Consider the following 16,451-nt stretch of genomic DNA (forward strand, 5'->3'; position numbering starts at 1 on the left):
ATCCAAGATGTTCATGTCTTTCTTTCTTCAGTCAATAAGAAATTATACTTCTGGAGGAAAACATTTCAGGAATTTTCTCCATATAGTGGACTTCAATGGTGCCCCCAAGTTTGAACTTCCAAAATGCAGCTTCAAAGGGCTATAAATGATTCCAGCTGAGGAAAAAGGGTCTTACCTAGCAATACGATCGGTCATTTTCAAAACAAATCAACAATTCATATACTTTTTAACCTCAAATGCTTTTCTTGTCTTGTCTCTGCGATACGCATGTGTAATCTGGGTCAATTCAGATTCAGTCTCATTTTCGTCTTCAATGTCAAAATCGTCCTACATTGCTGTTTTACCTTTTTTTTTTTTTTTGTAAAGGGCGTTTGATCTTCTTTGCATGTTTACTTTGTAAACACTGGATCAGTACTTCTGCAGCAATGTAGGACGATTTTGAAGTTGGGGAGGAAAACGAGATGGGAGTTTTTCGACATATCCTAACTGTCTTAACCGTACTGAACCAGAAAAAAACAAGAGTTCACACAGTCTTAGACAAGAGGAGATTTGAGGTTAAAAGGTTTATAAATTGTCAATTGGTTTCGAAAATGACTGATCGTTTTGCTAGATAAGACCCTTCTTTCTTGGCTGGGATCAATTAGAGCCATTTGAAGCCGCATTTAAACTGCATTTTAGAAGTTCAAACTTGGGGGGCACCATTGAAGTCCATTATATAGAGATAATTCCTGATTTTTTTCCTCAAAAAACATAATTTCTTATCGACTAAAGAAAGACACAAACATCTTGGATGACAAGGGGGTGAGTAAATCATCTGTTAATTTTTGTTCTGAAAATGAACTTCTCCTTTAAGGCAATCAGATTTCATGTGAAACATCTTTTAAAGTAATTAATGATCTTTGTAAATGAAGATGATGATTTGTGAGCACACATTTGTTTACTTGCCTTGGAAACCCTCCATCATTTGAGCCATTGCTGACCTTTCATCTCGACCCCAGAACATAAGAGCTCATGACCCAGGAACAATGACAAAACATGAGGTTTTTAGATACAAATGTACTTTTATAATGGACACCCCTGGATGAAATACATTTTATTAAAACTCTGAGAATCCACTGAATTCTCAGAACATCAAGTGCATTTTCCTGTATTAATGGAAAGATTCAAAAACAAAAGACCTTCTGAAGAAAATGTTTAGCTGTTTAGTTTTCTTTCCTGTGTCATTCCCAAAAATGCTGAAAACCACTGGACTGAAACTTCTGTGTTTGTTTTTCCAGAAGAGCTCATGGTGTGAGAGCCGACTTCAGCACAAGACCTCAAGGTGCGCCACATGTAGATCTGGGGTCTACAAGCTGGAATTCAACCCACGTCTGTGGATGCAATTATCGTCAAACAAGACTTACTACATTAAACACACCAACCCAAATCTATGATGTAAGAATCCTGGACTGAATACCAATAGAATAGAATAAAGAAGATTTTAAAACCTGTCTTATTTATAATTGGCCATGCAAGATCAAACATCTTATAGTTCATCTGTAACATTATCCTAAATAAATGTGATTTGTTTTTAATGACGTTAGTGTTTTTTTTTTTTGGCAACACTAAGACTTTTTTTATAATAAAAAAATTGAATTATTTGATTACTGTATACAGTAATCCAACTAATACACTAATACACCAAAAGTGTGGACTGATTTTATTTTCTTGTAACCTTGCTTTAAATCCATTTTGCAGACAAATACACAATTCAAATGCTCACATATGAATTGGTTTTTTTAAAACTTTTTTAAACGACAAGCAGCCAAAATGTGTTCTGCATACATGGAAATCCTTCAGTGTTGTTTCAAAAACATCCCAGGATGCAACTCGTGAAGCTGGTTGTGAGAATTACTGGACTGTGCAGAGCTGGGAATCTACACAAAAACTTGATACTTTGAAGAAGCAAAGAAAATATAATACACAATCCTATACATAATTATATAATAATTATTTTTATGACTCCATTATTATTCTAAAATAATAACAACGATGTGTGAAATAGTAGTAACTGAGAATATTATATTCCTTACCCTGTTATTAACAAAGCTGTATTATTGGAGTTATTAATATTGTTTTTGCCATTTACGTCATTTCAGGGTTTGTTGTCAAAACCTCGCGTAAGTATTAATTAAACGATTTTTAAACAAAGATTATATTAACAAACCCATTGTTTATGCTTCTGGCTATACTTTTGAAACAGAGAGTATTTATTGTTTTGCCCTATTTATTTACATTGTTTATGTTATTTTTCTTTTTTTCTTTCTTTTTTTTTTTTTTTTTTTTTTGCTCATGCTGTTAAATGAGATTCAAAATATTCTTTTAAGCTTTTGAAGCGAAACCTATACAAACATAGTGGTGATATTAAAGGGTTAACCCCAAAATGAAAATTTTGTCATTAATCACTTACCCCCATGTCGTTCCAAACCCGTAAAAGCTTCGTTCGTCTTCAGAACACAATTTAAGATATTTTGGATGAAAACCGGGAGGCTTGAGACTGTCCCATTGACTGCCAAGTAACGTAATACACCTGTCAAGACCCAGAAAAGTATGAAAGGCATTGTCAAAATAGTCCATCTGCCATCAGTGGTTCAATCTGAATTTTACGAAGCAACGAGAATACTTTTTGTATGCAAAGAAAATAAAAATAACCACTTTATTCAACAATTCCTCTTCGTCACCGTAGCGCCATTTTGGAGAATATCTGCTGGACGCAAACTGCGGATACGTCTGCTACGTTCTTTACACTTTGATGTGAACGAAAACAGCGTTTCCATGTGGTGGGGCTGACACAGAACAGCGTACGCAGTTTGCGTCCAGTAGATATTCTCCAAAATGGTGCTATGTTGACGCAGATTGTTGAATAAAGTTGTTATTTGTATTTTGCTTGCATACAAAAAGTGTTCTCGTCCCTTCATAAAATTCAGATTGAACCAGTGATGGCAGATGGACTATTTTGACGATGCCTTTCATACTTTTCTGGGTCTAGACAGTGGTATTCACTTGGCAGTCAATGGGACAGTCTCCAGCCTCCTGGTTTTCATCCAAAATATCTTAAATTGTGTTCCGAAGACAAACGAAGCTTTTACGGGTTTGGAACGACATGGGGTTAAGGTTAAGTGATTAATGACAAAATTTTCAATTTGGGGTGGAGTGACCCTTTACACTAAACAGCTGAACTGTTAGGTGTAAGATGCATTAGTATTTTTTTCATAAGACTCCGAAAACAAGTACCCCTTGTTCATTAGTTTGTGTTATTTATTTATCTATTTTGTGTGTTCAATCATTTTTTCCTGACTTTCACATGTGAACCTTGGAATGGAATGAAAGGTGTGATCTGTGAAGAAGCAGACTGCAGATGACGTCAGTGACGTGGTATAAAAGCAGAAGAGACACAGACACACTCAGATCTGTCGTCCTCCTCCTCTCACTGCAGACACTCAACATGCTGTGGACTGTGCTGTTCAGCTGCAGCTTTTATCTGCACGGCGCTCTGGTTTCTGCTCAAGGAATATCCAGAGGTAAGTTGACTTCTGCACGTTTGCAGTACGCATTCATATATTTTTAAGGTTTGCACACGTTTTGATTAATGAATTTTTATTACTTCTCCTGAGGTGACCATTAAAATGCATACTTTTGTCATGTGTTATACATATTCAGGACTTAAAATATATCTATAATAGAAGATTTTTCTTTGTTAAGTTTATTAACATGTTTACAAGAAAGTGCTTTACTGAAAGAATATACTGTATCATAATATACACTCAAAACATATTTTAATTGTTCTAACTCAGAGTTCACATATATGACAAAGTTCAAAGTATTTGTGGGAGAAGATCTGAAGTGCACTGCAAGATTGTTCCATGGAAAATATTAATATTTATATTTTTAATTGTATATAATGTTCTGTTTGCCCCCTCGTAGATGAACAACTTTAGTTTTATTTCTAATTATAGCTTTTAGAAAGTTTTAAGCTAAGAATCTTGATATGAGCCTGTCATGTGGGCAGAGTTTGGTATGTTTTAAAACTGTAATACTGCTGAAGAGAACATTTACATTCTATGCAGTTGCAGGATAAAAAAACAACATTTTAACTGGCCCACCAGGCAAGATGAATAACTGATAAGTTGAGCTTATGGAAACCTGGAATGCATATGGAAAACACTGATGCCGCTAATGGAAAGAGCACACTTCCCTTCTGTTTGTCTGCGTTGCCCTCTGGAGAGGGAAACCTCTGACAGAAGCCCCTCCTGCTAAATTTGTAACATACATTTTTTATTTCAGTTTAGGACAATCATCAGTGGAGAAAAGCAAAACCTGACCCTTACTGGGACCCTAACCCCAGCTCATAAGCTGAGAAAGAAATACTCTCAGGTTGATTTGGTCATTCTAGTGTTGCTGCTTCGGTGGCTCATAAAACCAGCCCCATAAATCACAACTGCAACAATTCATCTGCTGTCATAACAACTTGTTCACCCACGAGATTAATCAAAATGAAGCACGATATTTGCATTACATGTTATGGTCATGCTTCAACACAGAAAACAGGATCCAACATTAGTCCCTGCCAAGGCAACAGACTTGGACTGGGCTTTGCTTTTTACAAACACACAGAATAACAGTCAAAGTGAGTGAGTTCTTGGCAAATTACTTCAATACCTTTCCTGACTGATATAATATCAGATGCTAAAAAAATCATCCACAGGGCCTGCAGGAAAAGTCATTATAATTTGAGTGGAGCTTTACAAGCATTAATCATGAAGCTGTCCTGTTGCTCGTATGTAGTTAACAGTTCATACAGTCTTAAAGGGAAAGTGCACTCAACCGACTGTCTGCAAAAGAAAGATGGTATGGTGCTAAATTATCTTTCTAATTCTGCATCGTTTACTACAGATGGAGAGATTATCAAACAGATTAAAGGCACAAACCAGGAGCTTGCAGAAATCAAAGAACTACTGAAACAACAGGTAAATCATGATTAGTCATTTCCAAACAGTCCGTATTTTCTAAAATACTGAAAATATTGAAAAAGATGTCATTGCATATTCTCAGGTTAAATGACCTTGTATAAAACCTCTACTATCCATTCACACATTAATGTATTATTATAAATGACTTACCAGCCCATTAAAGTCCTAAATAACATTTTCTTATACATTCTTACATAAAACTGAACCCTTTGTTTTACAGATACAGGAGATTGTTTTCTTGAAGAACACAGTTATGGAGTGTGAAGCATGTGGTGAGGGATTCTAAGCTTGTGGTTGCTTTAGATTTGTAGGTGAGAGTGTATTTGCTAAAGATTACATATTCTTTCTCTCATGTCTTACTGTAGGCATGAGACCAGCAGATCCACAGCCTTCATGTGTTCCCAACCCCTGCCACCCTGGTGTGGAATGCGTAATGACAGTCAGTGGTGTGACGTGTGGTCCGTGTCCAGTTGGCATGACAGGAAATGGAACTTACTGTACAGATGTTGATGAGGTGAGTGGACTGTCTGAGCTGAATTAGGAGGAATTCCCAGATAGAACACATACGTCTGCAAGATGTCTGTTAAAGATTGTTTGATCTGGAAAGCATCTGCTGTGCACAAACATCTGACAGACGTCTGTAAGATGTCAGTTTAACATACATTCTAAATCACAAACATCTTAAAGACATTTTATAGACATCTATTTGACATCTGATAGGAAACGTCCTGTAGACGTATTGCAGATGAGCGAACTCTAAAAAATACGTCTTCCAGATGTAAATACACACGTCAAATAGACATCTCCCAGATGTGTGTGTGCTATCAGGGTTCTAATCCCTATGCCCTGCTCACTCTGACAGGCAGAGGTCTCCTTGATAGCACACGTACATCACAGAGACGTCTATTTGATTTCTGCATTTACATCTGCAAGTTTGCAAGTTACATCTGAGTGTTTGCTCATCTGGAATACGTCTATAGGCATTTCCTATCAGCTGTCAAATAGATATCTATTAGATGTCTTTAAGATCTTTATGAATTAGAATGTAGGCAAAACTGACATCTTACAGATGCAGTCATATTAGTGTGAATGGGAGAAAGTGCAATGCGCAATATCGCAAATGAAATCCTGCCTTATAAATAAAAGGGTCAGTCATCAAGTGGAAAAGTCCTTCTTTTAAGATTAGCACTATTTTATACTTTATCCAGTGGTGTATAATAATGAAAAGTAAATTAAAAATAAGCTGTTTAACGTTTTAAATATAAAATTTTGAATATAGTAATATTAAATGATTTCAACTAAAACTGCCAGTAGTTGGCGGTAAGTCACTGATTTAATTACTGAGTCATTCATTCATTTAATTTGTTCGAACAGCTGATTCATGTAGGAATAAAGCAAGTGACTGTCTTTATGAATGGGAAATTGAATCATTGACTCAGTAGATTCATTTAAAAATGCATGTTCATTCATAAACAAACCACCAGTGTTTGAATGCGCAGCGGCTCACTTGTGACTTGTTTCAAACAAATTTTTGACAGATTTTTGAAAAATCAGGCAATAGTGTTATAGTCAGACAATGTAAAGTCACTTAATATAACCTTCTTGTTTAACATCTAAACAATATAAATTCCCTTAAAAATCAGTAAAAGCTGTCACTCATCTTAGTTCGTCGCAATCTTACAAAGTTCCATTATAATCAACGAAGCTCTCTACACTGCACAATAAATCTCTTATTTACAATCTCTCTACACTTTATGAAAGGATGTGTGAGATATGTCTGTGATAAGATTTTTGTTCTCTACTGTTTCTTGTATTTGTTGTGTACAGTGTGCTGTAATGCCATGTCACATGGGGGTGAGATGCATTAACACATCACCTGGTTTTCGCTGTGGCCCCTGTCCCGCTGGATACATGGGCCCTCAGGTGCAGGGGGTGGGACTCGCCTATGCATCTGCCAATAAACAGGTATCGTTTTTCTATGGGAATCTTTCGATTCAAATGCAGGCAATCAATTGATAAAAATGTTTGAAATTAAACGTAAATTCTCATATGCAGGTGTGCACGGACATTAATGAGTGTGAGAACTCAAATGGAGGCTGCGTGGTGAACTCCAACTGCATCAACACGCCAGTGAGTGATGCATGATGTTCTGCATGATCGTCTGATCTGTTTTGCAAACTCCCCAAAAAAGTTCTGTTCTGATGCACTGTAAAAAGAGACTTCTGCCAGAAATTTCTACCTGATCTAATCGTAAAAATTACTTTCATAACTGAATGAGGTGAGACTGGTTTAGTCATATTAAAGGGGTCATCGGATGCTAAGTTCACTTTTACATGTTGTTTGAACATTAATGTGTGTTGGCAGTGTATGTACATATCTACCCTATAATGATAAAAATCCATGCAGTGGTTTTTAATTAATCTGTAAAAAATAATATTCCCTTTTTCAAATCGAGCCATTCTCAGATGCCTGTCGTTGTGGCATCACACCGACAGAGGCCGCTCCCACAATAGTTGACTGACATGAGCATCTTACCTCAGATCAGTTGTAACAGTCCAACCTCCATGTTTTAATGCCGGAGCAGGGATGTAAGTTAGACAAGAATTGAGCAATTGAGGTGTTGTGTTACTGGATGTAATAATGAACGTAGTGGTCATCATTTACTCCTGACATCTGAGCCGCTGAAGATGCAGTGGATTACATTTGTTTGTGAAGGGAATGTGCCTCACGATCTACATATATCCGTCTATGTTCACGCAAATCATTTGTGATCCAGCTTCACTTACAGCAGAAGTGAATATAAGGGTTTTTTTTATGAATCTTTGTGATCGCCTTTCCTAATAATGTGCTAGTTAGCAAGTTTAGCAGCTAAACGTTTTAACCAAAGTATATTATAGACTTTTCATTAAGACCCTAAAGAATCATATAAACTTGTGGAAAATGGACATCCGATGACCCCTTTAAGGAATATTTTGACTTGAATAAAACCAGTTAATTTAGATGTGACCACATGAAGCATACGTTTAGGTTACCTAATCATTTTTACAGTGAGGGCTCAAAGACATTGGGAAAAACAACAGTGCTAAATGCAACTAACCATGTAATCATGCAATCAGTATAGCAAAATTAAAAGGCTAATGAAGAGTCAAACAAAACATGCTTAATTAAACCCAATTCTGACCCTACCATCTGAATGTCACAGCAGAAATCGAGACTCATCAGACCAGGCAACCTTTTTCCAATTTTCTGTTGTCCAATTTTGGTGAGCCCGTGCAAACTGTAGCCTTCTTTTCCCATTCTGATGTTCTGTAAAACAAAACTGTGTAAGATAACAAAAAAAAAAAAAAAAAAAAAAAAAAAGACCTAACCAAAACACTGGTCTACAGAGTTTGAGAAATGGATTCATCTCAATCAGTTGGATCATCATTCTTTCCATTTTCCTAATGTTTATGTGAGTCATTGTGTGTTCATGGCAGGGCTCTTTTCGTTGTGGCCACTGCAAGACTGGTTTTTCTGGGGATCAGGTGAAAGGCTGCAAACCTGAGAGGGCCTGTGGTAATGGTCAGCCCAATCCTTGCCATGCCAGCGCAGAATGCATTGTTCATCGTGATGGACAGATTGAATGCGCAGTAAGTCAATGATCATATTTCACACCTGAAACACATGGTCTACATGGTCTAACGGATATAATCTGCTTTAGTGTGGAGTTGGATGGGCTGGGAATGGATACTTATGTGGAACAGACACTGATATTGATGGCTTTCCTGATGAAAAGTTGGAATGTGTGGAAAGAAACTGTGCAAAGGTAAAAAATAAAAACTAAGAATAAAATAATAAAAGGATAAAAATGTATTGCACTAAGCATTAAGTAAAAACTGAGTAAAAAAGATCTTAATAAAATGGTTTTCTAGGACAATTGCCTCACCGTTCCAAACTCTGGCCAAGAGGATGCAGACAGGGATAACATCGGTGATGCATGTGATGATGATGCAGATGGAGATGGGATCCTAAACACAGAGGTCAGTGGTCACCACACCCCTTAAATAAATGCAGAGTCATAATATAACCAGATATATATAATCAAAATGCTGTATATAATGTACAGGGGGAATTTGATGAAAGTGATACTGCCTTAGAATTTAGCCTGAAGCTATTGTAGAATCTCCAACTACCACTTTTCATGACCTTCTTATTGTTTACTTCTCTGGCAGGACAACTGTGTGCTCGTCCCCAACGTCAATCAGAAGAACATTGATCAGGACGATTATGGAGATGCTTGTGACAATTGCCGTCTGGTAAAAAACAATGACCAGAAAGACACGGATAGTGACGGTCAGGGTGATGAATGTGATGATGACATTGATGGAGATGGTAAGGATTTAGATGTTTCCTTCGTTGTTCTAATATGAACATTTGCATTGGTCAAACTGAGAAATTGTGTTTTGCATTCCAGGAATCAAAAATGATAAAGATAATTGCAAAAAGGTGCCAAACCGTGACCAGAAAGATAGAGATGGTGATAACGTTGGTGATGCTTGTGACAGCTGTCCCTACATTCGCAACCCTGATCAGGTCTGATTAAACCCTACACTCTTAAAGTCTGAACGTGATGGAGGTTTAATCAAACTCTGAATAAAAAGATTAAAAGAGCCTACGTAACTCATAATTTTCCTTCTTTCTGCCACAGATGGATGTGGATAATGACTTGATTGGCGATCCTTGTGACACCAACAAAGATAGGTATTACATCACTCCAGTTGTTGATTGTCATTGGTCACACCCCATAATCAGTGTGTTGGATTCAGTGCTTTGGTTTCTGTCATCAGTGATGGAGATGGGCATCAGGACTCTCGAGACAACTGTCCTGCAGTTATCAACAGTTCCCAGCTGGACACGGACAAGGATGGCATTGGAGATGAATGTGATGATGATGATGACAACGATGGCATTCCCGATCTCCTTCCACCCGGTCCCGACAACTGCCGTCTGGTTCCAAACCCACTGCAGGAGGACTTAGATGGTCAGGCTTTGTTGCTTGGAAACCTCACTTTACATCAGACTGTTGATATTTTCAGTTTCCGATGTCGTTGACTTGTGATGAATGTCAAATCACAATCTTCTGCATCATTTTCTTGACTTTTGTTTTGCAGGTGATGGGATTGGGAACGTTTGTGAGAATGATTTTGACAATGACACATTTAGTGACATCATTGATGTTTGTCCTGAGAACGCTGAGGTCACTCTCACTGACTTCAGAACCTATCAGACTGTGGTTCTGGATCCAGAAGGAGATGCGCAGATTGATCCAAACTGGGTGGTGCTCAATCAGGTCTGCCTGCCTCTTTCTGCCTCATGGATGGTTATGCTCAAAATTCTCACTGTATAAATTTTTACCAAGGAATGCTCATCTTTTTCAACAGGGAAGAGAGATTGTTCAGACCATGAACAGTGACCCTGGACTGGCTGTAGGTAAAAGACTATGACAAGAAAAAACAAAAAGTATATGTGCTGCCAAAAATTTGTTCCAAGCTTGTTTCCTTCTGGTTGCTCTAAAAGGCTACACGGCATTCAATGGTGTGGACTTTGAAGGGACGTTTCATGTGAATACTGAGACGGATGATGACTACGCAGGCTTTATCTTTGGCTATCAGGACAGCTCGAGCTTCTATGTGGTGATGTGGAAGCAAGTGGAGCAGATTTACTGGCAAGCCAATCCTTTCCGAGCTGTAGCTGAGCCTGGTATCCAACTGAAGGTGTGATTTGGTTTCCTTAATTATAGAATAACAACTTATTTAACTACATATATGTAATGTGGTATTTGTTTCTGTATTTTGTTGGTAGGCAGTGAAATCAGACACGGGACCTGGAGAAAACCTGCGTAATTCACTCTGGCACACAGGTGACTCGACAAACCAGGTGAAGCTCTTGTGGAAAGACTCCAGAAATGTTGGCTGGAAAGACAAGACCTCCTACCGCTGGTTCCTGCAGCACAGACCCCAAGAAGGCTACATCAGGTATAATCAGATTGGACAATGTTTAATCTGCAAATCACCCTGTCATTCATTTGCAATATTTTCCTGTGTAGGTTTATATAAACACTGTGCATATCTTGCATACAGGGTTCGGTTCTATGAAGGTCAGCAAATGGTAGCAGACACAGGAATTATCATTGACACAACCATGAGAGGAGGCAGACTGGGAGTTTTCTGCTTCTCCCAGGAGAACATCATCTGGGCGAACCTGCGCTACAGATGCAATGGTCAGTTCTTTTGACAAAATACCTTTTGCATACTTTAAAAATGGAAACAAGTGTACGCTCATTTAGAGCTTAGTGTAAGGCCTACAAATTTCCAGTCTGAATTCGTAACGTTGTCAAAGTTTATTTTGGCTCATTTGAAAATACACTATATGGACAAAGGTTTTGAATGACACACTTCTTAATTATTGAATTCAGGTGTTTCAATCAGACCCATTGCCAGAGATGTATTAAATCAAGCACCTAGCTATGCAGTCTGCGTTTTTAAACATTTGTGATAAAATGGGACATTCTGAAGAGCTCAGTGAATTCAAACTTGGTATGCCACCTTTGTGATAAGTTAGTTGGTAAAATTTCACCCCTGCTAGATATTCCACGGTCAACTGTAAGTGGTATTATTGGAAAATAGAAGCATTTAGAAACAGCAGCAACTCAGCCATAAAGCTGAAGACCATGTAAAGTCACAGAGAAGGGTCAACAAGTTCACAGGCTGATGGTGCATAAAACTCTGGAGCAGTGGAAATCTGTTCAATGGAGTGACGAATCATGCTTCTCTGTTTAGCAGTCTGATGGGTGAGGTCTATTAATGTATTAGTGTCTATACAGTTAGAATGCAAAAGTATGTTTTGGCATAATGGTTCTCTGGTTCACTCTCTTTCATAGGTTCACTCAGTATATCTTTTGGTTGATAGCGCAAGCACCACCTTAACAGCACTTCATAATTCACTCTTAATATAGTAAATGCACATTTACACATTTACTCCTTAGATTTTCTTCTTCAGAAGCGGTTGATCTGGACTGTGCTAGTTAAGCTGTTTCATTGGATATATTTTCATATGTGTGCTTCGCCTACTGCATTTAGTGGAACTTGCTTCATTCTTCTCTCTGTGAAGCACGATGGATCTTCGTTGTTGCCAGCCACCGTGCTCTCACTTCATTGCAAGCTACTTCCTGCACGGTAATTATGTCAAATGCCTCGGCCTGTTGCTGCAAGTGAGGCTATTTATGGCTAGAAGTTTTGTAAGAATTTTAACTTTAAAACTCTCCGTACACTTATTTTGACAAGGACTCATCTGTTCTCCCCTGTCGCTTATGGGATAATAAAATGGCTGACGCCCTTTTACGAATCCAAGGCCTGGGGATTGCCTCAAGGCCGGTTTCTTCCCCTCTCTTTCTTGCCCAAATGCATGTGCTGTGCCGGTGGAATTTTCCATGATTATTTATGCCCCAGTCCAGATGCACACAATTCAGCATGGGGACTTCTACTAGGTGTCGCACTGGGAACTCCACACGTTCCCATTCAGATACAATCTCCAGTTCTGTCATGACCCTCCTTGCTTCAATGAGATTCATCTTTCTGTAACAAACAGTGCCCTAGAGGCTTCTATCTTACAGTAGGAAGTGATGTCTCTTCTTCTAAAGGGACCAATAGAGGAGGTTCCTCTTTCTGACTTGAACTACGGCTTTTCAACTGCTACTTCCTCGTTCCGAAGAAGGACGGGGGTCTGTGCCCTATTTTGGACCTGCATCATCTGAATTTTTCCCTCTACAAAGGAAAATCCAAGATGCTGACATTTAAAACTATGCATGCACAGATCCGAGCAGGGGACTGGTTTGTTACTGTGGACCTGAAGAATGCCTTTTCCACTTCCAGGTCATTCCACAGCACATGAGGTTCACCTGTGGGGGAAGGGCATGCCAAAACCAGGTTCTTCCATTATAGAGAATTGCGATGCATTTGGAAAATCGATTTATTGTGACAGCCCTATCCAAACACGCCAAATCCAACATTTTTGTGTTTAGCTGCTATTTCAAAAATGACAGTCAAAAGTTTCTGTTGGTCTTGTTGGTCACAGTAACCCCACCCCCAGCCCCTGATGCAAGTGGTTCTTACTTCTAGACCAGCAATCTTCTGGTCTTCCCTCTGGTGTTTGGGAGTCCATTGATAATGCTCATGGAGCCTTTCACTAGACAGCTGTATATTTCCAACTGGAAACTCATTAAATTTTTGTGCATGGCTTGTGTGGTGGATCCAGTCAGCAGCCCAGTTGGCTTCAGTGCTGGAATTCCTGCAGGAAAAGTTTATGGCCAGAGCAGCTGCGACCACCTTTAGGGTTACGTTGCAGCCCTCAGGATTTCTCGGTTGTTCTGGGGAGGTTATCAGAACTGCCTTTTGAAACTTTGGAGTCAGCTCTGATCAGATTCTGACCCTCAGGGTGGTGTTTGTGTTAGCGTTGGCTTCTCTCAATGATCTGCAGGCTCTCTCCATGAGTGGATCTTGCATGGAGTTTGCCCCGGATCTTGTGAAAGTGTCTCGTGGCTGTCCCTAAAGTTTTGTCCACATCATTCTGCTCTCAAATGGTTGTGCTTCATTCTTGCTCTCCTCCTGCTTTTCCCTGTGTGGGCTTCGAAGGCATATGTGGACAACTGTAGCCAGCGGCACAAGTCGTCTCAGTTGTTTGTGTGCTTTGGGGCTGGCCACAAAGGACTAGCCACTTCTAAGTACAAGATTTATCGTTAGGTGAGAGATGTGATTTCTTTAGCTTATGAGGTGTAGAAGCTTTCTTCACCTCTAGCCACTAGAGCTCACTTTACTAGGAGTGTCACATCTTCCCAGGCTCGTTTTAGAGTTTCTTGGTTTCATCAACACTTTTAAGTTTTATTACCAGGATTCAGATACGGCCCTTGGTTCCCGGGTTCTTTCCACCTTGGTCCTGACTGGATCTGGTCTGTTTAAAAAAATGAAAATGATGAACAGTTCTTTGCTTAAGCTTAGCTTGGCTTGGCGTGTGTGGTATATTGTTTTCATTACATCATCGCTACACAGCATTGAGTGAAGCTATGAAAGAGAACGTCTCGGGTAACTTGTGTAACCCATGTTTTTCTGAATAGGGAACAAGATGCTGTGTTTGCTGCCAAGCTCCTCTCGCTGCCAAAGATAGCTTCTTCAGTAGAAAATCTGAGGAGATGGCGCATTATCTAGCATTGCTGAGGTGGCGTTTTATGATGTTTTGTCCATATAGTGTACTGCAAGCTGCCAATACAAGTATAGTACTTCTAGCTCTGCTATATACATTTTACTATTTTTACAGTTTTAATGAAATTTCAGTCCGTTTATTTTTGTACTTACTGATACATAAAGGTCTTTCTAGCATGATTCATTGAAGCATATTATTCCAAATTTATGAAAGAAAGTAATAATTTCACAATCATTCTTCCTTCGGTGGCCTCACTTTTGATTCCAGATTTATTTTCTTTGAACTTCATATAGATTTTAAATACATTTTGCAGAATTTAGCAGATTTTCTCTTCAAGTCAGCACAGAATGACCTCATCTGGGCCTGCTCATTTTTGTCTGTTATCTAAATTAAATATGTTATGAGCATACAAAATTCACAGTCACATCTGAGGAGAGAATTAATGAACCAGCTGTATTGTATTTCTTCTTTTTTTTTTCAGATACAATCCCTGAGGACTTTGAGACATTCAGAACCCAGCAAATCCAGCTTTTTTAAACCGAATCTCAACATCATCATTTTTTTTTTTACACGATTAATGAATTTGAGTTGTATATTTCTGTCTTGTGTGTCATATTTTATACTCCATTTTTTTTTTGTACTTTGCGAACATTAGTTAACTAGCTTTCTTCATAACCCCCCTAATGACAGACATAAATTGATGACACCGCATTAGCACTGAGGTCACAAACGCCAAAATTTAAATATATATATATGTATTTTAAAAACACGTACAGAAATACAGGTTACAAAATATAAATGATATAACAAGAAGGCTCTGATATATGCAGCTGAGACATCATGCACATCCATATTTAGCATATTTTTCTGAGAAAGGAAAAGGACCAGCAAAACGACAAAGACGAAAATCAGTTCCTTCTACAATCAGTTACCACAAATAGGAGACAAAGATGACCACACCAGCACAGCGACTATAGAACTGGGCGTCTGGATAGATCCAACCCAATAAAAGTTCTAGACAACCACAAATTATATGTCCTAATATACCGTTAACTCCAATAAAGAGCGAGCACTGTTTATGCCCACTAAATGAGAGATCACAAAAATTTAACGCGCATTCTGTAACCTAACACGCTCATCTGCGGTTTGTTTACAGTGTCTTTTAATACTTGTTAAACCTGCCTTAAGTGAGATGACAGTTGACAAAATAAAAAATAGATCATCTTCACAGAAAGAAATCAAAGTGGATGGCACTTAGTTTATGCTAATGCTATGATTTACGGGGAAGGGTTGTTATACAGTACTGCTCAGCTCTATCCTATGGGTCACTATCATTATGTTTATCAAGGAATACATCCCATCTAGTCAGCTACGTCCTTATTAGTCTTAATGGTACGGACATGGTAATCATGGTAACTAACTGCTCAGCAGTTCTATTAAGGCTTAAAGAGGAATTTACTCTAAAGGGGGTTTGCTCTCACACAAATAATCAGGACACAAATAAACGATTCCAACGTACACGTAAGTGCTGCTAGCTAAAACCGCCCCAGTTTGGCTGCATGCTGCATGTGCATCAACAACAGATTATTTGACCAATTAACACATGCAGTCTGCCCACATCTCCTAATGTTTCACATGTTAAAGCAACAAACAGACTGAGCCCTTTTTTTCAGTTTGCATTGGGAAGTCACTTATATACGCTTCCAGAATTGTTCTCCCTCTGAATTATCAGTGCAATACAGAAAACAGTTCACAAAGAACACCTTCACGATAAACTGGGGGCAGGGAAATGCACGTACAGGGTTGAACAGTCGGCATTCTCAGAAGGTTAAACAGTCCAGGTTCCGTGAGCAAAGCTGCGGCTGAAGTTTTCCAAGAGCAACAGCCAGAAGATTTCGAAGAAATGCACGTACATCAGTATGAAAGCTGCCGTATCTTAGAGATTTCTGACAGGATTTCAAACGGAAACTCAAGATGCAAAGGCCGAGCGAATCGACGGGCCAGGGGAATGAGCCAACTGAAAAGATCAAACCATGCTACAACCGTGATGAACGGGAAAATGCTACCGTGACCAAAAACAAAAAACAGCAACAGAACAAATCAGGAAAAAAAAAAAAAAAAAAAAAAATAGATAAATAAATAGTAGTGCTTTGGTCAAGCATCGTCAAGCAGGTCATTTGGTGTAATGCACTATCATAACACAGCCCC

At 38.7% G+C, this 16,451-nt stretch overlaps 1 protein-coding gene across 2 annotated transcripts; it reads left to right on the top strand.

Annotated features, from left to right (window-relative positions):
* Window positions 1-3,453: 3,453 nt before the first annotated feature.
* Window positions 3,454-16,385, top strand: comp (cartilage oligomeric matrix protein). 2 transcript variants are annotated; one of them, XM_051122711.1, is made up of 19 exons: window positions 3,454-3,560; window positions 4,933-5,006; window positions 5,230-5,281; window positions 5,375-5,523; window positions 6,837-6,974; window positions 7,065-7,139; window positions 8,486-8,638; window positions 8,710-8,814; window positions 8,921-9,028; window positions 9,221-9,380; window positions 9,463-9,581; window positions 9,697-9,749; window positions 9,836-10,029; window positions 10,160-10,338; window positions 10,430-10,478; window positions 10,566-10,762; window positions 10,851-11,023; window positions 11,129-11,268; window positions 14,725-16,385. In XM_051122711.1, exons 1-19 carry the CDS (start codon window positions 3,485-3,487, stop codon window positions 14,778-14,780), a joined length of 2,250 nt encoding a protein of 749 aa, XP_050978668.1. In that variant the 5' UTR covers window positions 3,454-3,484; the 3' UTR covers window positions 14,781-16,385. The 2 variants fall into 2 exon arrangements, with proteins under 2 accessions (XP_050978668.1, XP_050978669.1); XM_051122712.1 differs by having other exon boundaries at window positions 5,230-5,278.
* The last annotated feature ends 66 nt before the right edge of the window (window positions 16,386-16,451 follow it).

The sequence above is a fragment of the Labeo rohita genome, chromosome 11, assembly GCF_022985175.1.
Source record: "Labeo rohita strain BAU-BD-2019 chromosome 11, IGBB_LRoh.1.0, whole genome shotgun sequence".
Taxonomy (NCBI): domain Eukaryota; kingdom Metazoa; phylum Chordata; class Actinopteri; order Cypriniformes; family Cyprinidae; genus Labeo; species Labeo rohita.